The 23,841-nt window shown below is 43.5% G+C and overlaps 1 protein-coding gene across 2 annotated transcripts in view; it reads right to left on the reverse strand.

The window, feature by feature from the left end:
- Positions 1-581: 581 nt before the first annotated feature.
- LOC139557257 (brefeldin A-inhibited guanine nucleotide-exchange protein 2-like) overlaps positions 582-23,841 on the reverse strand; it is a 39,057-nt gene continuing 15,797 nt past the window's right edge. Inside the window, exons 6-39 of one of the 2 annotated variants that reach the window (XM_071371815.1) lie at positions 23,329-23,596; positions 23,007-23,213; positions 22,772-22,887; positions 22,453-22,586; positions 20,418-20,652; positions 20,167-20,266; positions 18,421-18,560; positions 18,186-18,294; positions 16,709-16,898; positions 14,895-15,006; positions 14,380-14,585; positions 14,085-14,169; positions 13,806-13,977; positions 13,231-13,382; positions 12,789-12,917; positions 12,441-12,599; positions 12,080-12,227; positions 11,172-11,268; positions 11,011-11,051; positions 10,759-10,928; positions 9,371-9,522; positions 9,011-9,183; positions 8,737-8,897; positions 8,424-8,554; positions 8,182-8,311; positions 7,888-8,023; positions 7,517-7,655; positions 7,156-7,213; positions 6,893-6,995; positions 6,566-6,705; positions 6,230-6,407; positions 5,964-6,102; positions 5,152-5,269; positions 582-4,131 (exon numbers count right to left, since the gene is read on the reverse strand). In XM_071371815.1, the coding sequence (XP_071227916.1) occupies positions 3,967-4,131; positions 5,152-5,269; positions 5,964-6,102; positions 6,230-6,407; positions 6,566-6,705; positions 6,893-6,995; positions 7,156-7,213; positions 7,517-7,655; positions 7,888-8,023; positions 8,182-8,311; positions 8,424-8,554; positions 8,737-8,897; positions 9,011-9,183; positions 9,371-9,522; positions 10,759-10,928; positions 11,011-11,051; positions 11,172-11,268; positions 12,080-12,227; positions 12,441-12,599; positions 12,789-12,917; positions 13,231-13,382; positions 13,806-13,977; positions 14,085-14,169; positions 14,380-14,585; positions 14,895-15,006; positions 16,709-16,898; positions 18,186-18,294; positions 18,421-18,560; positions 20,167-20,266; positions 20,418-20,652; positions 22,453-22,586; positions 22,772-22,887; positions 23,007-23,213; positions 23,329-23,596 (4,893 nt within the window). In that variant the 3' untranslated portion in view covers positions 582-3,966. Of the gene's footprint in view, positions 4,132-5,151; positions 5,270-5,963; positions 6,103-6,229; positions 6,408-6,565; positions 6,706-6,877; positions 6,996-7,155; positions 7,214-7,516; positions 7,656-7,887; positions 8,024-8,181; positions 8,312-8,423; positions 8,555-8,736; positions 8,898-9,010; positions 9,184-9,370; positions 9,523-10,758; positions 10,929-11,010; positions 11,052-11,171; positions 11,269-12,079; positions 12,228-12,440; positions 12,600-12,788; positions 12,918-13,230; positions 13,383-13,805; positions 13,978-14,084; positions 14,170-14,379; positions 14,586-14,894; positions 15,007-16,708; positions 16,899-18,185; positions 18,295-18,420; positions 18,561-20,166; positions 20,267-20,417; positions 20,653-22,452; positions 22,587-22,771; positions 22,888-23,006; positions 23,214-23,328; positions 23,597-23,841 lie in introns of both variants that reach the window. The other variant, XM_071371814.1, reaches the window with a different exon arrangement.

Genomic DNA, 23,841 nt, shown 5'->3' on the forward strand with positions numbered 1-23,841 from the left:
AAAGTTGACATTACTAGATAGCGGTTCTGCCCATAGACATTGAATGATGCCTACTTCATCCAACTCCACGAAAAGCTGCCTGTGTGGAATAAACTAGCCAGCTGGCGAGCTATAGAGATGTAGGGAGTTTAGGAAGTTAACGTTAGCTAGCACCCTAACAAAAGAGGGTCAATCCTCTTCGACCTAACATTTTCATAATCAAAAGACAACTCACCGGTTCCAAACATACTGGGGGTTTACATGATGAAAATGAATGCACATCTCTTTCTTAATAAACGTTTTAGTCTTTACAGAAGTAAATGAAACATACAGATTTAGCTGTACCAGAACATGGACTGTAGCTATACCATAGATTGTGTTCATTTTTCTGTGGCTACACCCCAAACAAAGGATGTTACAAATTTCCATGGTAACCTTTGTTACCCCCAAATTGCATTCGACACATTCAGACGTTTGGGGGATTTACAGCGCCACACTGGTCATCTTTAGAAACGCATTGTCAAAAAGCTATACACTAACCTACAACAGTTGAGATTATTTCACACTTTCCATCCACTGAAACAACCAACCCAAGTCAAAAGTGCTGCTATAGATCTGAATTCAAGGTTTATTGAATACTTCACCAAATGCTTGGAAGATTACATCACAATATGTATAGCACTTATATGTATATTTATTTTACAGTTTTTATTTCTCCCATATACTGTGTATTTATATATAGATCCCCATTCTTTAGGGAAAAGTAGAATTCCATAGTTGGAAGGGGGAGGAATGCTTCTCAAAAATATTTAAATGCATTTCAAATAATTACATACATCCTTGTTAAAAAAAAAAATGTAGACAGTATTAAACTACAAATGGTAAAGTGGATAGCTATACACCGACATGTTTAGGAGTAACGTTTGGTTTTGCTTCATTCTTTCTCCTGTCTGGTGTATTTTCACTGACAGGCTGAGAAAGTACTGGAAAGTTAATACATGAGAGGGCTCTGTTCACACAGACTCCATAGGTGTAAAACAGAACAGGGAAAATAGAAAAATAGAACCGTTTGATGGGATAATAAAATCTCATCCTTGCTATATACCATGGGCTTTGCCTTGTAGACCTTTACAGGACAATAGAATCTAGAAAATAGCAATTCATAAATTTTTGCGCTCAGAACATTGGAACCCTCCAATACTCAGTTTGGGGAGAAAACATAGGAAATGTGAAAAAGAACATGCAGTAGCCTTTCAACAAGACCCTCAAGTAAACTGGCATGTAATAATCACTATAAAATAACAAATGAGTAAAATAGGGAATGTTAAAACAGGCCATAGTGATTCACACGATGTAATTGATGGGGAATGGTGGCAGGGGAACAACCCAACAAGTGCAGCCATAGGGCTTATCCATTAGGACTCTCTCTGGAACCCGTGGAGCCCCGAACATAGCAAGCCATTCCCATCAATGGTCATCCCAGAGTGGGACGCTCAATACAGGTTGTACTACAATACAAATAACACAGGAGGCCAAAAACCAACCACCAATAACATCAAATGAAGACATTTTACATAACGAAAAGGGACAGTAATAGGGATGAGCCTTGGTATCAGGCCTATCAGTTACAATATTTTTGGATCAGATCAACAAGCGCATCACAATGGGAGACACTGAGGATACTTTACTGTATTATCATTTGCTTATCGACGCAGGTTTCCAATGAGCCTCTCTGCCAGTGAACTTTTCAGCATATTCAGTAATTATTCTTTATTTGCTTTAGCATTTGGATATGCATGTTTGTTCAGTCTTAAAAACAGAAAGTAATCAAATCAACAAATGGGACAAACAAAATCAGGTACAGGATAGATATATATATATATACACACACACACACACACACACACACAGTGCCTTCGGAGAGAATTCAGACCCCTTGACTTTTTCAACATTTTGTTACATTACAGCCTTACTCTAAAATGATTATTATTATTATTTTTTAAATGTTCCATATCAATCTACACACAATACCCCATAATGACAAAGTGAAAAGAGGTTTAGGCATTTTTGCACATGAATAAAAAAATAAAATAAAAAATTGAGCTCAGGTGCATCCTGTTTCCATTGATCATCCTTGAGACGTTTCTACAACTTGATTGGAGTCCACCTGTGGTAAATTCAATTGATTGGACATGATTCGGAAAGGCACACACCTGTCTATATAAAGTCCCAAAGTTGACAGTGCATGTCAGCAAAAGCCAAGCCATGAGGTCAAAGGAATTGTCCGTAGAGCTCCGAGACAGGATTGTGTTGAGGCACAGATCTGGGGAAAGGTACCAAAAACATTTCTGCAGCATTGAAGGTCCAAGAACACAGTGGCCTCCATCATTCTTAAATGAAAGGAGTTTGGAACCACCAAGACTCTTCCTAGATCTGGCCAGCCCGGCCAAACTGAGCAATCTGGGGAGAAGGGCCTTCGCCAGGGAGGTGACCAAGAACCCGATGGTCACTCTGACAGACCTCCAGAGTTCCTCTGTGGAGATGGGAGAACCTTCCAGAAGGACAACCATCTCTGTAGCAGTCCACCAATCAGGTCTTTATGGTAGAGTGGCCAGACGAAAGCCATTTCTCAGTAAAAGGCACATGACAGCCCGTTTGGAGATTGCCAAAAGGCATCTAAAGACTCTCACACCATGAGAAACAAAATTATCTGGTCTGATGAAACCCAGATTTAACTCTTTGGCCTGAATGCCAAGTCACGCCTGGAGGAAACCTGACACCATCCCTAAGCATGGTGGTGGCAGCATCGGGGTGGTGGCAGCATCGGGGCGGCAGGGTAGCATAGTGGTTAGAGCATAGTGGTTAGAGCGTTGGACTAGTAACCGAAAGGTTGCAAGTTCGAATTCCCGAGCTGACAAGGTACAATCTGTCGTTCTGCCCTTGAACAGGCAGTTAACCCACTGCTCCTAGGCCGTCATTGAAAATAAGAATTTGTTCTTAACTGACTTGCCTAGTTAAATAAAGGATTAAAAAAATCTTGCTGTGGAGATGCTTTTCAGAGGCAGGGCCTGGGAGACTAGTCAGGATTGAGGGAAAGTTGAACGGAGCAAAGTCCAGAGAGATCCTTGATGAAAACCTGCTCCAGAGTGCTCAGGACCTCAGACTTGGGCAAATGTTCACCTTCCAACAGGACAACAACTCTTAGCACACAGCCAAGACAACGCAGGAGTGGCTTCGGGACAAGTCTCAGAATGTCCTTGAGTGGCCTAGCCACAGCACGGACTTGAACCTGATCCGACATCTCTGGAGAACTGAAAATAGCTGTGCAGCAACGCTCCTCATCCAACCTGACTGAGTTTGAGAGGATACAGGTGTGCCAAGCTTGTAGCATCATACCCAAGAAGATTCAACAAAGTACTGAGTAAAGGGTCTGAATACTTATGTAAATGTGATCAGTTTAAAAAAATATTTCTAATACATTTGCAAAAATGTCTAAAAACCTCTTTGCTATGTCATTATGGGGTATTATTGTGTGTCGATGGATGAGGGGGAAAAACGATTTAATCCATTTTAGAATAAGGATGTAACACAAAATGTGGAAAAAGTCAAGGGGTCTGAATACTATCTGAATGCACTGTGTGTGTGTATATATATATATATATATATATAATAGCATCAATAAATAATTGTAGTTAATTTTCCATTACATTTTACATTTAACGTCAGAGTGTTGAGAAACAGCTAGTAGAGCTCTGTCCCGTCACAGTGCTTTTCTCCCAGCAGGGGCTTCTAGGGGGAGTCAGTAGGGCACCGGAACTTATCACCAACACTCCAAACAGGAACTGATGACTCTCAAAGCATCTGCCACTGAGGGTAACAATCTTTGCTTCGATCTCTTGCATCACTACACACTCCCCTACTTCTGATAGGGGAGCTCTCATACACCTCAGAGTCCCACCAGCCTCCCCGTTCCATCTCCAGACCCTCCTAGGGCGCCGGGGGCCGTGGCTGGCCCATCTCAGGAGCAGCGATGTGGAAGACGGAGCCGATGCGGAGGAAGAAACGGCGTAGGACGGCGCGGAGCTCTGGGATCAGGTCAAACTGCATCATCTCACACAGGTGCGGGTAGTAACAGGAGGCATGAGGCTTGAACTGAAGAGGGGGGAAAAGAGCAGGCTATTTAGCATCGGACAGATATATGCAAATTAAGCTTAGAGTGGAATGTGATGTCAAAGAGTGAATTGTTTGAAATATGGTCAAAGTTGAATGTCAACATTGTTTGTTTAAATATGACCAGGTAATACACCCGTAGGTGGGATTTGCAAAGGGGAAACATTTGTTAATCAAAGTCAGAATGACCCCTAAAGCTGCATACTTCCTGTTCATATCTGATTGATATGTGCACAGAAACTTGTTGGTACCTAAGCTAGTGTCCTTCCTTTTGTTACTCAAATTTACATTTGAGTAATTTAGCAGTCACTCTTATCCAGAGCACTTACAGGAGCAATTAGGGTTAAGTGCCTTGCTCAAGGGCAGACAGATTTTTCACCTAGTCGTCTCAGGGATTCGAACCAGCAACCTTTCGGTTACTGGTCCAACGCTCTTAACTGCTAGGCTACTTGCTGCCCCAAATCAACTTGAATATGATTCAAGAATTAAGAACAATGCTAAGGTTAACTGATTGTACACCCTATACGGGAAATCTGCACTGAACCCGTGAGTCTAATTCAGAGATCCTTAATGTAGCCGAGGTATCCCAAGGCCCCGGGGGCAGTCCCTGGTCTGCCTGCACACATCTGATGTCCTCTTTTACATACCCAGGTCATTACACAGACAAACTGTCAAATAATCTGTCTCCTTCCTCTATGGAAGTCAAATTCATTGCCTAAGGGGAAAGGAGGCCAATGAAGGGCTGTCCTACAGCTCAATAATCAAACCATTTTCACTATTAGGTTACTCCAATTGGACATCAGGGGAAATGGACAGTCTTCTTTTCATAGCTTTTACTGACTTGGGGTAGATCATTGAAATGGTGCTTGCAGACAGTCCCTCACAAACAGTCTTCATAGGATAATAATACCCTTTTAAAGAACAGATCAATCTTGTGGGGCAAATATTTCAGTCCATGTGTATGTGCCTTAGTGTGTAACTTGTGAATAAATGAGTGTGTGCCTTGATGTCGGTCAGTCGAAGAGTCCTGGTGAGCAGCAGGAGGAGCAGGCTTGTCCAGGCCTCTCTGTGGCTCTCAGAGGTCAGGCTGATAAAGTAGGCCAGGGCCTCGCTGCACACGCTGAGGAGAGGACAGGACACACAGGACCAACATTACCACACATCTCACTGCCAGTGGGGGAACACCCCCACAAACCATTGAAGACCCTATTACCGATGGGCCAATCAGGAAGACTAAGGATGACATGATGTAATCAAATTAACATTCAAGCTAGTCTTGTTGTTCAAGTAGCACAAGTAACTTTTACATATATATATATTTTTTTTCTCCCCAATTTCATGGTATCCAATTGTTAGTAGTTACTGTCTTGTCTCATCGCTACAACTCCCGTACGGGCTCGGGAGAGACGAAGGTTGAGAGCCATGCGTCCTCCGAAACACAACCCAACCAAGCCGCACTGCTTCTTAACACAGCGAGCATCCAACCCGGAAGACAGCCGCACCAATGTCTCGGAGGAAACACCGTACACCTAGCGACCTGGTCAGCGTGCACTGCGCCCGGCCCGCCACAGGAGACAAGGATATCCCTACCGGCCAAACCCTCCCTAACCCGGACGACGCTAGGCCAATTGTGCGTCGCCCCATGGACCTCCATTGACCACTGCGCCAACCGGGAGGCCCCAACTGACATATTTAACAATAATAATACATGGTCTTTATATAGCGCTTCTCAAGGACCCAAAGTCGCTTTACAATTGTAAAGACCTTTCACAACATGATCCCTCCCACTGTCTTTCCCTCTCCAGGACACTCACAGCAGCAGTCGTGTCTGGATGTCAGGCCAGGAGTCCTGGAGCTGCCGGTCACAGTACATGCGGAACAGAATACGCAGGCTACAGGCCAGGCTACTGGTCTCCTGCTTTAGCAGATTGGGCTTCGACTTCCCCTTAAATCCTGAGACACAGAGAGAGGCAGACAGCCAGACAGACATATGAAAGTAGATACCACAGAGATAACAAGAGAATCCTGTATCTCACATGACAGATCTGAACACACCAGACACACAGACAGTTGAACGCACCTGCTCTCCAGAGTGCAGTCCTCTGCTCGTTGTTAGAGTTGAAATCTCTGGCAAAGGTGTGTGACTCCAGCAAGCAGTCCAGCAGCTTGAAAAGGTGCTGGGAGGAGAGGTGTCTGTACATGCCCTGCTCCCCCTGCCCAGGGTCCCCTTCCTCTGCAGCCTCCTCCAGAGCATCCCTCTGGGAGATACAGCACAGAGTCTAGGTCAATCCTCCCAACAACATACAGTACACCCAAAACACTCTACTAAGTTGATGCATAAAAGCCCTGATTAAATGTGAATATGGGTCATGACTTCAGTTTCGAGCCATTGTAGTTTAGCTCCATTATGACAAACCTGTGCAGAAGCCATATTTTCGGCATCTTCCTTCTTGCTGGTTGCCGGGTAGAAGACAATGTTGTCAATGGTCTGGATCAGCTCCAGCTGCACCACACACTTGATGAGCAGTCCAGCAAACAGCTTCTGGTCTGACACTCCTACCACAGACACAGAGTACAGCGGCATCAGGAAGACAGAAAGGAACCCACGAGAGACTGAGGTCAAATGTGGAAAAGTGGAACACGACAAGGAGGAGGATGAGGTATGTATAAAGATAGAAATGTGAATTGAGGTGAGAAGGTCAAAAGGTTTCTGTAATTCGTTGCATACTGGCATGGGGTTTACCCTTCCAGGTCTCATCGCTGGCAGTGGACATTTGGCTCTGACCTCCTCTCTCTGACAGGGCTCTGTCATAGCTGCTCTGGGATTGGGTGTCAAAATCTACATCCTGTAGTATGTTTGAGAGAAAACAACTCATGACACGAACAAACGGCAAGATATTTATTTTCAAAAGTCAAATCACTGCCATATACTCATGTGTGTCTATAGTCAGGCTCAAAAGCTTTAATTTCACTGTCTGAAGCTTCATAAATGTATTGTTTGCCCACCATATGTTTCCCATCACCAGCCTCCTCTTCCTGACCAGCTGGTCGCCATGTCAACAGGCTGTAGAGAGGAGAAAATAGAATGTGCACATCATCAGTCATGTGGTCTATTGGAGGAAGGGTTTCCTGTGTCCATGACTTACCATGGCCTGCTGAATGTTCTGCTCATGACTACAACATCTGACATCAGACTTGTTCTTGTAATGCAACGCAAATACAAGATCAGAATTTCTTACTATAACAGTGCGTTTTCTGTTTATGTGTGCAAATAAAACACATTGAGAATTACTGTTGGATGCCTGTTTATGGTGATGGGTTGCAAAAGTGAAAACAGGGTGACAGACAGGCCGGCAGCAGAACTCACACGTGTGGGCTGGTGGTCTGGAAGATGTCCAGCATACAGGAGCAGGTGACGTTCCACACCTCTGGGCTAAACTTCTCCCCATTCAGGATGACCAGGTTCTCTAGGCAGTTAGTCCCTGACCGGGCCAACTGCTCATTATCTGGGGTAGTGGAGAGAAAATAGTGGTGTCATTCACCATTACGTCACCCAACTTCAAATTCCTGGTAAATGTTTCACAAAGAATATTACAGTGAATACAGCTTGAATTGAATTAAGTGTGTGTGTGTGTGTGTGTGTGTCAGCTGCTGTTTTGTCCCCTCTCTATGGTGTGTGACTGTATGAGTCAGCTGCTCTCTTTTCCCCCCTCTCTCTGTGGGGAGTATAGAACCCACCTTGTCTGACACACCACTGCAGCTGAGTGAAGATGTCAGCCAGCAGGACCTCACTGAGAGGCTCATAGAACTGGGTGAAGACGTCACAAATGGCGTACAGGGCGTGGTTACAGGTCGTGGTCATCCACTCATGCTTCTACAATAAATCACAAGACACAAAATACACACAGACGAGCAACACAACAAATCACGAGGTTGAGTGAGTGACTGGTGCAAAAGCTAGTGTTAATTACAGAAATGCCTACTCAAAACAGTCCTACAGTGGAACCAATGACAATCCCTACAGCCTCTCACCTCCGTCTGCTGCTCAGGGAGCTTCATATTGTCGAAGATGCGGAAGACGATGCGGAAAAGGTCGTGCCACCAGTGCTTTTCAAAGGTGTGTCCATAGCTCTTCATAATCTCAAACATCACAGTCAGACCCCTGTGACAGAAAGACACACACGTCAAGCGTACATGAATGCCTATTGGGCTCAAAGCATTACATTTGTGGTGCCTCTACACATGTTGGGTGAGCTAAGGGTCAGATTCCTTACCTTGTCCTGATGTCCAGCTTGCAGCGGTTGATGATGCAGGACAGCTCAAAGAGGATGGGGAACCAGCCTCTCACCCACACCCGGTCCCCTGGGGCCACGTTCATGTCATCACTGGTGTACTCCCGCAGAGCCTGGGGACAGACAGGGAAGACCCATCAGAGGAACATTATCCTGATGGACTGGCACCATCATGTACTTAACCATGATGCAAATAAAGAATCCACTCCAAAATGCTGTTCGGTTGCAGGCTTGATTAGAAAGCACTTTGTGATCTAGGTTTGGGATGTGCTTTGGAATTCTGTGGGATGCCTACCTGCGGCCTTTCAGCCACATATTTAGCACAGTGGCGTATGAGCCGGATGGCCTCCATACTGGTGTCAGGGAAGGCAGCGTTGCACACAAACTCAGACAGACACTTCACTGCATCCTGGAAGGAGTCTATGGCTGCTGCAAAGTGCTGCTGAAACGTGTTCACTGGAGAAGAGAAAGGAGAATTACTATACAGCAGTCCATTTCTCTCCCGAGCTGGCCATGCCCTTTGAGACAAAATGATGGTTGAGCCCCAGTCCTAACGTGTCGGTACTCACTGACTATGTGGCCAGTAGTCTGGAAGGCCAGCTCCACAATGTTCTCGTCGTGATCCGAGGCGGCCTGGTGGAACACAGAGAAGATGTTCTTCCAGCCGGAGCGGATGTTGGCTGCCTGGGAGTTGACCATCTGGGCCACACAGCGGATCACCATGTCCCTGATAGTGGGAGATCTGTGGAGGAAAGAAAGAGAGGGACAAAGAGTCCAGCATTTGTGGCGAGTGTGTAGGCTGGATTTGGTTCTGTGCTGGCAGGGTTTTTCCACGTCATATCCCCTAGATTGTTCCAAATCACCTCTGCCTCTCTCCTTCTACTCCTCTCATATTTTCCTGTCTCCCTTCCCTCTGGTCCAGTCTCTACCTGTTCTTCTTCACGATGTGTTCAAATGGCCGGAGGAAGTCCTTCTGGAAGCGGAAGTTAGCCAGCTCTCCTTTCTCCAGGAACTTCATGGACAGCTGCCTCAGAGAGTCCACGGCAAAGATGGCCACGTCCTCGTTGGGGTTGCAGCCCACCTGGTGGAGGAGCAGACGCACAGTCAGTACATAGCAGGGCACAATACTTTTTGTTTTTGCGACCCTTTTGACTTGGCTGTGAAAGTAAAAACGTACTTGTCACATCAGTGTGAGCTGAACATTCATTGCATGGTCACCTCACTCAAGTTTCAAAACGTCCTATTTTTTGGGGTGTCGAAAACCAGTATAGTGCATTCTCCTCATGATTCCTGTAATGAAAGTGTCTGCCCTGCCCCTAGGCCCGTTTCCCTGGGGCCTGCTGCTGTGATGAGCGAGCCACTCTCTCTCCCTCTCCCCCAATGTGGGCTCCAGGATAGAGAAAAAAGGCTTCTGATTGTAGAACTTTTCAAAATTTAACTGTGGGAAAATACATAGCTTTGGAGGTAACTACTGTTGTTCTCAACTTTCTGTGGATATCATTTGTATTCGTCATCTCTTTAATAGAGTTCAACAGCAACTATTTTACAACCAAGATATTTGATTTGGCTTTAAGATGCGAAGTGCTCGTCGGCCAATGCGAGTGCATAAGGTAGCAAGCTACAACTGCAAAGTCTTTTTAGGACATTCATTGGACTTAGATGAATACATGATTACTAGCAGTAGGTATTATATTTAGTGTTCCTGATCTAGCTAATGTGCTTTGAGTTTTCACTTCCTGATGTGGTGAATTAGCCTATGATATTAGTGCACAAAGATGAATCTCTATTGATCAACAAAATTCTGGAAATTCTGGAGGCCTATTTTAACAGTAAAATATAACAATAGCCTATTGTCAACCCACAATTCATGACATTCACTGGATTAGGTTGCACATCAACATCTTTAATCATGCATTCCTGCTTGGACATGTTAGATGAAACAACGTATTTATTGAATAGCCTACCTTCTCAGTAGTCTATTACACTGTCTGAAGCACTGTGAATGACTTTCTACGGTGATTTAGAAAAATGTATGTTGTGTAACGCCGCAGAAAAAACTAAATGGTGTGACCAGACCAAATCATTGGCTGGTGCCACCAACTGAAAAAGATAGTAACACCATTACAGCCAGTGGAAAATGTTAGTCTGGAGCCCTTGATAGACTAAGTCTCTGCATAATCAGGTTAGATTAATAGATTTAGACTACTGCTGGACTAACAATTCTCAATGGACAATATCAATTTAAAGTGTTTTTTTAGTCCAGGAATATGCTTAATCTGGTTCCAGGACACCTTCCTTACTGAAGATAGGAGCTCACCTTGTTGAAGTGGTCTCCGATGACCTGCCAGATGCGTGACCACTGCAGACGGATGCGGTTCATGTTGTAGTAGGAGATCTCTACTATCTTCTGCAGACTGAACATCCTCGGCTGGTGAGTAGAGGCCAGTTCATCCATGGAGACCGCACATAACCACCGCACAAAGTCCACTAGGAAAAGGACACAATCAGTAAACGCACGCATTGCCAGTCAGATATACACACACGTGGTGAAACGCACAGATCCACTTACCAACTGCATTTCCATCCAGCCTTGTGGAACCAGTGAAGATCCTGCAAACAACAAACACAGGTCAGATTTACAAGACATGTACTTCCAGAAATCACATGGACATAAATTACAAAGAACAGATGTCTGCAGCCATGGATGTACGTTGAACATGTATCTCTCACCTGTCTACAGCCACCACCACGCTCTGAGAGCTGGTCTCTCCCACTGACTCCTGGATATGAGCCATCTGCCTCCTGTCTGGACCTCCCACCAGGGTCCCTGCAACAGGAAACCCATTCCAGACACACCATTTAACATATTATGCCATTTAGCCAACACTTTAATTCAAAGTGACTTACAGTCAAGCGTGCATATATTTTACACACGGGTGGTCCCAGGAATCGAACCCACTATACTGTCATTGCAAGCTCCATGCTCTACCAACTAAGCTACAGAGGATAGGGTGTCCAATCAAAAATGCATCTTTGACCAATGGGTAAAATGATATGTTGGGTAGATAATCCTCTAAGAAAACCAATGGTCCAAACCGCACGTCTCCATCAGAATCCGTTCAAAAGTTATTGGAGTTTTTAACCCTTGTAGGATGGCCAGAATTAGGGTGACTAAATCAATGGAGACCAGAGAAAATAAATTGGTAAAAAATCTGTCAAATTGCATCGCGCCAGCTAGGATGGATTCTGTGCAAGAATTAAGGCCACTGGCTGACTGGCTGGCTCACTTCCCCAGTTTGAACTCGTCATCTTTATTCTCGAATCCGCAGGATATAAAACAATATAGGAGGTAAGAAGGATATCGATTTTGAGACACGAAATATAGTATTTTCATATTTTAGTATATACACTTTATTTTTATTTGAAATTCCAATTCTTTAAAAAGTTTTCCTTTAATGATTTGTTAGAGAAAGACCCCACTGAACAATTTAGAGCATGAATATTAATACTTGTCTTGGTAAAATTTCATCACCAAAGTGCGTTTTCACCCACTCTGGGCAGAGTTGGTGGACACCCTTTAGAGGACCACATCTTCACACACTAACTGTCCCTGATTTTCAAAGCCCTGTGTGACCTACCCAGTCCCAGGGGCATGAACTCCTCTCCCCCGATCGGGAAACCCTTGATGCCGGTCTGACTGTCCCGGACCACTCCAGAGATGTAGCGTGTCTTCACCCCCGTGCCAATCAGCTGGGCCAACTCCAGCTGGCTGATACACCGCAGGATCTGCACAGAGAAACACAGGCCAAGGGTTAGAGGTCAGCCTCCATGTTCTGTTCATGACGTCTCTACCAATTCAAGTGCTATGCTCACTTTCCACTGGATTTGTTTGCATAGAGACAGACAGATATATGGGGTGGATTTCTGACTCGCAGAAGAGGAGATGAGAGGCAGGGTTGGGAAAGCCAGGTTGACTACATGGGAGAAGCCCTGACCTACCTCGTGCCAAGAGTTGCCCAGGTAGTTTCCGTCTGTGTGGGCCACAGTGATAAGGGTCTTGATGGTGTCAATGTTCTTCTGCTTCATCTCAGTGATGCTGGAGCTGGCTGTGAGCAGGGTGAACCGAGCCAAGGCTTGGACATAAGCATCCCTCTCCAACTGCACAGCGCCGCGAAGACACAGACAGACGAGTCATTCAAAGAAACAGACAAAACAGGCTTTTCTAGGAGTTTCAAGTTCATGTTGAGCATAGAATGGAGGGGGTTAACAAAATGAATCATAGTCCACGGATAGTAAAGGGTTATGAAAGGGGATGATACATTCAATTATTTTGCTGTGGCCTCTGACCAGCATACTGAAGATACAGGTGATCCTGATGGCACAGCGGATCCCCTCCAGACACAGAGAGGCCACCTCCTGGTCATCACAGTCCTGCAGCCCCACACTGAAGGCTGCCAGGAGAGGGGTCCACGCCAACTGCAACACACACGCAGAGCACACACTTGAATCCTTTCCCTCCGCAAAGAGCATTGGTCATACAGCCACCCTCTGGCACACATTCACAAGCATTAGCCATCCCAGCCACTGCAGATGGTGGTGCAGTAGTCCTAATGATACTATATGCCATTTAGTCCATTCTTTTATCCAAAGAAACTTGCAGTCATGCGTGCATACATTTTACTTATGGGTGGTCCCGGGAATTGAACCCACTATCCGAGTGTTGCAAGCACCATGCTCTACCAACTGAGCTATGGAGGACATAGTCATTGCGAGGGTGGCTCTGCAGTACCTTAAACATGGGCCGGACGTGTTCCAGGTGGGTGGCGCTGAAGAAGGGAGCCTGGGCGTGGCTCACAGCCTCCATCAGGGCCTTGGCTGTCTTGGCCATCTGTTCCATCTCCACGTTATATAGCAGACGACGCTGCTTCTCAGTGGCTACACCTGAAAAGAAAGAGAGTGCCTAGATTATCACATGACCAAAACATACTCTTCACGGTAACTTGTCAGGCTTACAATTCCCACTAAGCTGGGTGGTGTAGGGGTTCAGTTGATGTATAATACATACAGTTTTAGATTGTCTGAGCCATATATTTAGAGCGTTAGGACATTGATGTTTCTGAATTCTGATGCATTTACATGATACTATAACATTCAATGGCAGACATGTAGGCTCACCATTAAAATTAATAATACTTAACTTGTAAAGGGCATTTCCCACGCTCAATGCTAATAACATTGGGAATACTTAAACAATGCTTCATCAGTGAATGCCTTGAATGAGAACAATATTCCCAGTTCTAAAAGTTGTCCCAACTCTAAATATATCTGGCTCTGGTTTGTCATATCCCTGTTATCTCTACTTACTGTGCTTGCTAGTCTTGGGTGTGATAGTGTGCTCCTTGCTGTCCTTCATGGCGATCTTCTTGCCAGCGATCTCATCGTATATGGAGGACAGGTACTCCTCAGGCAGGTCCTTACTGTCATTGATTCCACGGTTCATTTTGATGTACTGCTCCTTGGTCATTTTGTTCTTCACCTGTACAGGTCAAATAACGGTGGGGAACAACAGCGAATACAAATAACTGGAAGTGGGTGTATGGATAGATGAACAGGCTAAATAAACTGATTGGTTGGTGTTCTGACCTGTGGACTGTGCAGGTCGGTGGTGAGCATGATGATGGAGTAGGCCAAGACGTAGGCCGTGTCTGCACTGGCAAACTCAGTCTGTCTGCAGGGGCAAGAGGTTAGGGCCAGTTGAGGTAACAAGGTGGTGCATCAGTAAACCACTGGACATTACATAATGAATATTCAAAGAGGCTACACGTCCACGCATTATCTATAATTGAGGATGTTCTCGATGACATGTTTCCAGAGCGCGTATGCAAACTCAACTCCTCCCCCTGCAGGTAGCAAACAGTCACTGACATGTCTCCCTTACCCCTGGTTACACTCCAGATATCGGGCAGCGAACTTCTCCATGAGCCTGTCAATTTTCTGGGCCTCTCCTGGGAGCCGGAAGCCCTCCAGGAAAGCCCTCAGAGCAGAGACAAAGTCCCGGCCACAGAAGTCCAGCTGGTCCACATAGCTGTACATCACCTCCTTGTTGAAACGCACGTTCTCCCCCAGGTATTCCCCCACCTGGGTCTAAAGAGAAGAGAAAGGAGAGACGGGGAAATGATGAAGAGCTGTGCCAGAGATAGGAAACTAACAAACCTTTTAATTTATGTATTTTATATAAATATAACCATGTAAGGTAGAACTAATTCTAATTTACAATGACAACCTGGCATTTACAATGAAGATCTGGCATCTACAATGACAACCTTTTCTCGTACAAACTCGAGTCCGAACACATCACAATAACTTCCTGTTGTTGCATACTCTCTAGAGAGGCTACTAAATCAAAGTCCTTCATGTTTGTACAGTGATACAAGGTTGTGATGAGGTGCTCACTGTGTCCAGGCGCTCCTCTTGGTGCAGAAACTGGGCAATGTCCTCTGCTGTGTTTCCCAGCATGCCTTGGTCTTGTAAGAACTGGACACCTCGCTTGGGCTTTTTGTTGAAACTTGAGAGATGGAGACAAATAATCTATGGCTACTACAGATATACTGTATAACTAGATAGGCAGTGTTAATTTTGGCAGCCATTTTAGATTTATTCTTATAGTCTTTACTAAAATACTTTTTAGTCTTAGTCATATGTTAGTCATTTCATCCTTAGTTTTAGTTATATCAGTCGACTAGTCAGTCATTTTAGTCACATTAGTCAGTGTATTTTCCCCCATGAAATAATTCATATTTAACTTCCATCATGTACACATTAAGATAGCCTGGTTCAACTAGGCCTACTATCCTCTCATATAGCTGACACACTGCTATTGTAGTAGATTGTAACCAATGCCAGCCATGATTTACCATATAGGCTACAAAGCATTGGCTACAGATGAAAATTTAGGCATACAGCGCTTTTTCCCCCAATCATAACCTTGCAATGAGGGTAAATAACAGTGATTCCCTTAAAAATGGGAGAATATACGCTTTCCAACAATGTCAGAATTATTAATGTGATACTGATATTCAGCAAATAGCACTAACATCTCAAATCGGGGGAAAATACAACTGCACTGGCCGACCGCGAGTGTGGCAAAACAGATGAAAAACAGCACAGACGGAAAAATAGAGCTTATGTGATCAAAGCAAAAATAGCCTATGTGAAAGTAAGAGAGTAAACATAATTGTTTCTAGTTGAGGTAGGTTACAATTGAAGTCTCCATGCTGTGTATCAATTTCAAAAGAGAGCGAGTGACTGAAGTGACCGCCTGGGAGCTGTGTGGGAGTCAGGCAGATCAGTTCAATAAGACCGCGCAACTTAAACACGTTAAATCTGCCAATAAGAGGATTGCATTAAATATTCTGCATATAATTGGACAAAACTGATGAAAAGGAGCTTCATGTCAAATTGAACGTACATTAGTCTCATGTGGAATTCTCGTCTAGTCACATTTTTGCAGTGGTATAAAGTACTTAAGAAAAAATACTTTAAAGTACTACTTAAGTAGTTTTTTGTACTTTACTATTAATATATTTGACAACTTTTACTATACTACATTCCTAAAGAAAATTATGTACTTTTTACTCCATACAATTTCTCTGACACCCAAAAGTATTAGTTACATTTTGAATGTTTAGCAGGACAGGAAATGGTCTAATTCACACACTTATCAAGAGAACATCCCTGGTCATCCCTGCTGCCTCTGATCTGGCGGACTCACTAAAAACATGTTTTGTTTGTAAATTATGTCTGAATGTTGGAGCGTGCCCCTGGCTGTCCGTAAATAAGTTAAAACTAGAAAAATGTGGCCGTCTGCTTTGCTTAATATAAGGAATTAAAAAATTATGTGTACTTTTACTTTTGTTACTTAAGTATATTTAAAACCAAATACTTTTACTCAAGTCGTTTTTTACCGGGTGATTTTCACTTTTACTTGAGTCATTTTCTATTAAGGTATCTTTACTTTTACTCAAGTATGACAATTGGGTACTTTTTCCACAACTACATCACCTAAAATGAAAACTCATGTGACAGTTTTTTTCATGGTATCTCGTCTCAGTATCGTCATTAGCTTTCGTCAGGAAAAATAGGTGGTTGACGAATATTTTTCGTCAGTTATTGTTGACGAAATTAACACTACCTCCCAGACTGATACTGTATATAAACCGAGTAAAATAAATAAAGTCAAAGGGAAGGACAAAGAGTGTGAGACTCACAGCTCAATGCCGTGCTCGATGACATCCTTCTGTTGTTTGATGACCTCATACTGTTCTGGGTGGTCAGGCTGGGAGGACTGGACACTAGATGACATGGTGGAGTCCAGAGAACTGACGCTGTCTCTACGAGACGCCAGGTGGTCAGGAAGCTTCAGCTCCGGACCCTCACCATCTGACGGCCGCTCCTGGCCTGGGTTACACACAGACAAACAGCAGGGTCAAGATACACACTGTTGAGGCTGAGAGGTGCAGCTAGACACACAGCCTTGGGTACTGTTGATTTTCAAGATGGAGGCCTAATGAAAGTAAGATAGTATGCCAACAGTGAAAAGCCTAAAAGGGGAATGTCCTCCATAAGGTCAAGTTTTAATATTGTAGTGGACAAATATGAGAAGAACGTTGGTGCGGCCAAATGCAGGCTACTGTACAACTCGCTATTCAGGTAGGATGCATTTTTTAAACTTTATTTAAATTGTTTCCCCTAATATTTATAATTATTTGTTTCATAATTGTTGTATATCATATCATTGTTATTATTGTAGGCCCATGTATTAATCTAAACCATTTCTTTAAATATGCAAAAGGGATTTTTTTTTCATTCAGTTGATATATTTTCGTTGGCTAAATTAAGTTCGAACTGTCTGTGTCCTCCGTATTTAATTTGAGATAAGTAGGCCTGTTGTAATATAAATATCATTAGCTTATTGCAGAAAATTGTTGGGTACGATAGGCACTAGGCTTTCTTGGTAATTGCTGCAATATAGCGTGTTCAAAACTTTGGTGAATGTTTAAACCAGTTTGAAAGTGTTTTGTTTCATTCTGTTGGTTCTTTTTTAACAAATTAAGTTCATACTGTAATGTTGCGTTTGCCGCAATATAATATCCTGCTTGTATTTTCCCTATAAACAACGGCTTGACTTACTTTTGATACGAATCTAATAAAGTTTAGAAACATTTGTGAAGGTGTGATGTGGCTATTAGCCTTTTGTACTGCAGGACTATGAAGAACTGACTCCGACAGTTGAACTTGAGGTTGAATGTTTTAAGCCTACCAGAGTAACTCATATAATCTAACAATATAATGCTTATCTTTATAGCTTATACATGCAATGCCCTGATGCATTTAGTGCTCAAATCTCCAAGCTGAACCGTGAAGTGGACAATGTTTTTAGTAAAGTAAAAAACAATAGGCTATACATTTTTGCATATGCTACACATCGAAACACAAGGTAGTGTTTTTATTATTTGTTAAAGGCTGTTTTTAAGGACACGTAAAATGTGGCTCATTTGGTCAATATCCCTCGTTTATTGATGGTGCGGACGGATGTCCTGAGTTATGGCGTAGGAAGTATTTTTGACATGGTGGATGCAAATTTCACAAATGTCCGATAAATGTAAATCTTCCCAGTCATTTGTCTGGCACAACATTTTCCTAACGGAATCCCTGCTAGACACACACACTGCTCATTACACTCACCGAGGTTGGCCTGCAGGTTGGGGTTGACATACATGTCTCTGCTCCACTCCACCATGCATTTCAGAATGGACACCAAACACTCCAGACCCTTCTTACGCAGACTCAGCTCCTGCAATATGTCTCATGTTAACCGGTCTGTCACATCATTTACAGAGCTCAAAAATACTTCCTACGCCAGAGAAACAGCTAAACGACAGACAAAATCCAAGCATGATGTCAACATATTTGAGGTAACCTGTAGAGGGGTCATCCCCAGCTCCTGGCCACTCCTCCCCATGGCAATCTTAGATAGATCGTTCACCAGCCGCTCAAAGATGTTTGCAGCGTTCAGGTCACAGTCGTAGTTTACGTAGATATCCACCACACACTGAGCATCTGGGGGTGAAGGGTTTGAAGATGGGCGATATATTTTTTTTTTGTTGGTATATGTATATTACCGTTCAAAAGTTTGGGGTCACTTAGATATGTCCTTGTTTTCCATGAAAACATACATGAAATGAGTTGCAAAATGAATAGGAAATATAGTCAAGACGTTGACAAGGTTAGAAATAATCATTTTTAATTGAAATAATAATTGTGTCCTTCAAACTTGGCTTTCGTCAAAGAATCCTTCATTTGCAGCAATTACAGCCTTACAGACCTTTGTCATTCTAGTTGTCAATTTGTTGAGGTAATCTGAAGAGATTTCCGCCCATGCATCCTGAAGCACCTCCCACAAGTTGGATTGGCTTGATGGGCACTTCTTACATACCATATGGTCAAGCTGCTCCCACAACAGCTCAATCGTGTTGAGATCCGGTGACTGTGCTGGCCACTCCATTATAGACAGAATACTAGCTGACTGCTTCTTCCCTAAATAGTTATTGCATAGTTTGGAGCTGTGCTTTGGGTCATTGTCCTGTTGTAGGAGGAAATTGGCTCCAATTAAGCGCCGTCAACAGGGTATGTAATGGCATTGCAAAATGGAGTGATAGCCTTCCTTCTTCAAGATCCCTTTTATCCTGTACAAATCTCCCACTTTACCAGCACCAAAGCACCCCCAGACCATCACATTGCCTCCACCATGCTTGACAGATGGCGTCAAGCACTCCTCCAGCATCTTTAAATTTTTTCTGAGTCTCACGAATGTTCTTCTTTGTGATCCGAACACCTCAAACTTAGACACTTTTTTCCAATCTTCCTCTGTCCAGTGTCTGTGTTCTTTTGCACATCTTAATATTTTATTTTTATTGGCCAGTCTGAGATATGGCTTTTTCTTAGCAACTCTGCCTAGAATGCCAGCTTCCCGGAGTCGCCTCTTCACTGTTGACGTTGAGACTGGTGTTTTGCGGGTACTATTTAATGAAGCTGCCAGTTGAGAACCTTTGAGGCGTCTGTTTCTCAAACTAGACACTCTAATGTACTTGTCCTTTTGCTCAGTTGTGCACCGGGGACTCACACTCCTCTTTCTATTCTGGTTAGAGCCAATTTTCTCTATTCTGTGAAGGGAGTAGTACACAGTAGTGTACATTTTGAGCCTGTAAATCTAACTCACAAATGCTGATGCTCCAGATACTCAACTAGTCTAAAGAAGGCCAGTTTTATTGCTTCTTTAAATCAGAACAACAGTTTTCAGCTGTGCCAACATAATTGCAAAAGGGTTTTCTAATGATCAATTAGCCTTTTTAAAATAATAAACTTGGATTAGCTAACACAACGTGCCATTGGAACACAGGAGTGATGGTTGCTGATAATGGGCCTCCGTACGCCTATGTAGATATTCAATTTAAAAAACGGCCATTTCCAGCTACAATAGTCATTTACAACATTAACAATGTCTACACTGTACTTCTGATCAATTTGATGTTATTTTAATGAACAAAAAATGTGCTTTTCTTTCAAAAACAAAGACATTTCTAGGTGACCACAAACATTTGAATGGTAGTGTACATAAACAGCAATGCACACTAAATGTGTCCATCAGGCTTGTGTGTGTTTTTACCTGCACATATCCGTGTGAGGGTCTGAATGACCATCCACTTGTGTTCAAAGGAGCTGGATGATGTTTCCAGGATAGTCAGGAAAATCTCCCTGAAAAACACCTGGGAGAGGTAGAGACAGTGAGGGTGGGAGTGACGGAATTAAAAGTGGTAGTTTCATCATTCATTTTTATTTTCCATTCTGTTGCCTATTTTGAATTGAGTATAAAGACTCAAAATCACAGATAAAATATATAAATCCTGTATCCCGAACCTCGATCTGCATCTTGAGGTGGACTTTAAAGTGGGAGAGCAGGGTGAGGAAGATGGCGAGGGAGAGCTCAAACACCTCGGGCACAGAGGACACCCCGTTTTTGGAGAGGGCCACACACAGGTACTGCTTGATGGCATTGACAAACATCTCGTGGGTGCGGAAGACGGGCCCTGCCCCCTGGAGCACAGACAGCAGCAGCTGCAGAGACACCACTTTGGAGCGCAGCTCATGAGACCTGAGGAGAAGGGGAGAGAGTAAGGGGACAGAGAAGGAGTTAGACGGGGAGAAGAGAGAGACGGGAAAAGGCAATGAAGAGGGAAAAGGAGAGTTGGAGAAAGGAGAGATGACAAGGACATGGGGAAGAGCCAAAGAAAGGGAGATTGTGGGAAGTGTAAATGAATATTCAACAGTTTAGTATATGAAATACTTGTACAGTTTATAGCCTTACTACAATATAGTTATTTAGGTTTAAATTATAGCACGTCACTGTCGAATATGTTTGGATGCAGTGATCAGGCTCAGCTTTCATTTGCCTATTCAGACTCCCAGCTTTAGGGTTTTAGATTACAGTAACTGAAGAAGCCCAGTCACGAATGTAAAACATCCAGCTAACCTGGGTATACTGATCTTTAAAACAGTCTATATACCAAGTGGAAGCTATTTACAGTGCCCTGAGAAACTATTCACATCCTTTGACTTTGTCCACATTTTGTTGTTACAGCCTGAATTTAAAATGGATTCAAGTTAAATGTTTTGTCACTGGCCTACACACAATACCTCATGAGGTCGAAGTGGAATTATGTTTTCAGAAATGTTTACAAATGAAAAAACAAAATGAGTCATAAGTATTCAACCCCTTTGTTATGGCAAGGCTAAATAAGATCAGGAGTAAAAATGTGCTTAATACGTCGCATGGACTCACTCGGTGTGCAATAATAGTGTTTAACATGATTTTTGAATGACTACCACATCTCTATACCCCACACATACAATGATCTGTTAGGTCCCTCAGTTGAACAGTATATTTCAAACACAGATTCAACCACAAAGACCAGGGAGGTTTTCCAATGCCTTGCAAAGAAGGGCACCTATTGGTAGATCAGTAAAAAATAATAAAAGCAGACATTGAATATCCCTTTGTGCATGGTGAAGTTATTAACTACACTTTGGATGGTGTATCAATACAACCAGTCACTACAAAGATACAGGCGTTCTTCCTAACTCAGTTGTCGGAGAGGAAGGAAACCGCTCAGGGATTTCACCATGAGGCCAATGATGACTTTAAAACAGTTACAGAATTGAATGGCTGTGATAGGAGAAAACTGAGGATGGATCAACAACATTGTAGTTACTCCACAATATTAACCTAAATGACAGAGTCAAAAGAAGGAAGCCTGTACAGAATACAAATATTTCAAAACATGCATCATGTTTGCAACAAGGCACTAAAGTAAAACTGATAAATATGTCCCATATTTGTCCATGAATACAAAGCGTTATGTTTGGGGCAAATCCAACAACGCTTCAATGAGTAACACTTCATATTTTCAAGCATGGGGGTGTCTGCATGATGTTATGGGTATGCTCGTCATCGGCAAGGACTATGGAGTTTTTGGGGGGGGATAAAAATAAACAAAATAGAGTTAAGCACAGGCAAAATCCTGAGGAAAACCTGGTTCAGTCTGCTTTCCAACAGACACTGGGAGACAAATTCACCTTTTAGTAGGGTTGACATACTTATCTAGTCAAGATAGTGTTTTATTTTTTATAAATATTTTTCTTCCACTTTGACATGAGAGTATTTTGTGTCAATCATTGACAAAAAAAGACAATTAAATTAATTTGAATCCCACTTTATAACAACATGTGAAAAAAGTCCAGGGGTGTTAATACTTTCTGAAGGCACTGTATATAGTATTGTGTAGAGAAAGCCAGGAGAAACTTGGAGTTGGATTAGGTGATGAGAACAAGGTAGGAGTTGTGCGTTTGAACAGAGGGGAAACTTGGGCTGAAGGACTAGTGGATCATGTCTCACTTTGGGTCAGGGGGTCCGTCTGCCAGGGGCTTCATGGAGAGCTTGCAGAGGGAGCGGAAGACTAGGAAGGCGTCTTTCTGCAGAATGTGGGAGAAACGAGCAGTGTTCTGGCCACCCTGCATAGACTCCGCATCCTAAAGACAGAGAGCAAATAACTAAACAGAACAGGCTTAAACTATACAATGCAATTGTCAATATATAACTAAACTACCAAAACTATGTATAATGCATAGGGGCAAAAATAATCACAAATCACTGTTTTCTCCCATAAAACCTTTGATGTGACCCATCCTCATTCCACGGATAAGAGCTAACTCACCAGGATGTCTGTAGAGGACACTGAACCACGGTCATCCATAATGCCGTTCATTTGGTTCGTATCTGTCCTGGGTCTAGGGGGCGCCACCTCTGTCTGCTCAGGGAGATGATCCCCTTCTGTGTGGAGAGGTGGAAAAGTCCAGTCAGATACAGGTGTGTAAATGATAGACCAAGACAAGCCCCGATTAACAAACTCTGTCCAATCACACCACCTACGGTTACAACCAATGACTAACCTGGTGCGATCTGGGGCTGTGGCTCTGGTTCAGGTGCTGGAGCCACTTCCTCTACCACCTCACTCGTTGGTTGCTCTGTTGGCTTTGAATCGACTTCTGGTTTCTCCTCCTCTCCTACTTCTGATTTCTCCCCCTGCCCCACCTCATGCCCTTCCTCGACTGGCTGTTTTACTGTTGTTGGGGTCTCTGAAACTGGATCCTCAAAAACTATTGATGAGAAAAGAACATGTGTCAAATGAATGAGGATGACGTATGCTTCAGAAATGTCATGCAATAGAAGCATATGATCGACGCTATGTATAAATATACTCAAAGCCAATACCTGGAGGTGGTGTCTCCTCCCTTTTCTCCTCTGTAACAGCCACATCCTCCTCAGTCTTGCACTCCTCTGGTTGGCCATTGATGGAGGGTGTGTCTGGGGCCAGGGGCATGGTATGGAGGTCTGGGGTGCTGGCCGCAGGAGAGGGCGTCCCGCTTAAGTCTAGGGTGTGGTCTGACCGGGGGGAACCGCACATCCGCCCAGGGGAAGTGGAAGGGTTCTGATGGGGCAAACACAGTCTATCCTTCTCCTGTTCGTGAGACTCCAGAGCCTGTATAGATGCAGGGAGATGGACAGACAGGTCATGATCAATAAAACTAGTTAGAACGCCAAACAGCATGTGAATAACAGCCAATGAACAAGTCAGCCAGGAAACAATCAGACAGTTAACACACTGACAAATACACTTATGGAGAAATTATTGGTCTCCATTTCCAGTCAATCAAGATGTTTTTTCATCTCCATTACTCAATCAGCTTGCTTTAAGAGGACACAGACCAGGGTCTAAGACGGAGT

This window comes from Salvelinus alpinus, chromosome 28 (genome assembly GCF_045679555.1).
Source record: "Salvelinus alpinus chromosome 28, SLU_Salpinus.1, whole genome shotgun sequence".
In the NCBI taxonomy this organism is placed as follows: Eukaryota; Metazoa; Chordata; class Actinopteri; order Salmoniformes; family Salmonidae; genus Salvelinus; species Salvelinus alpinus.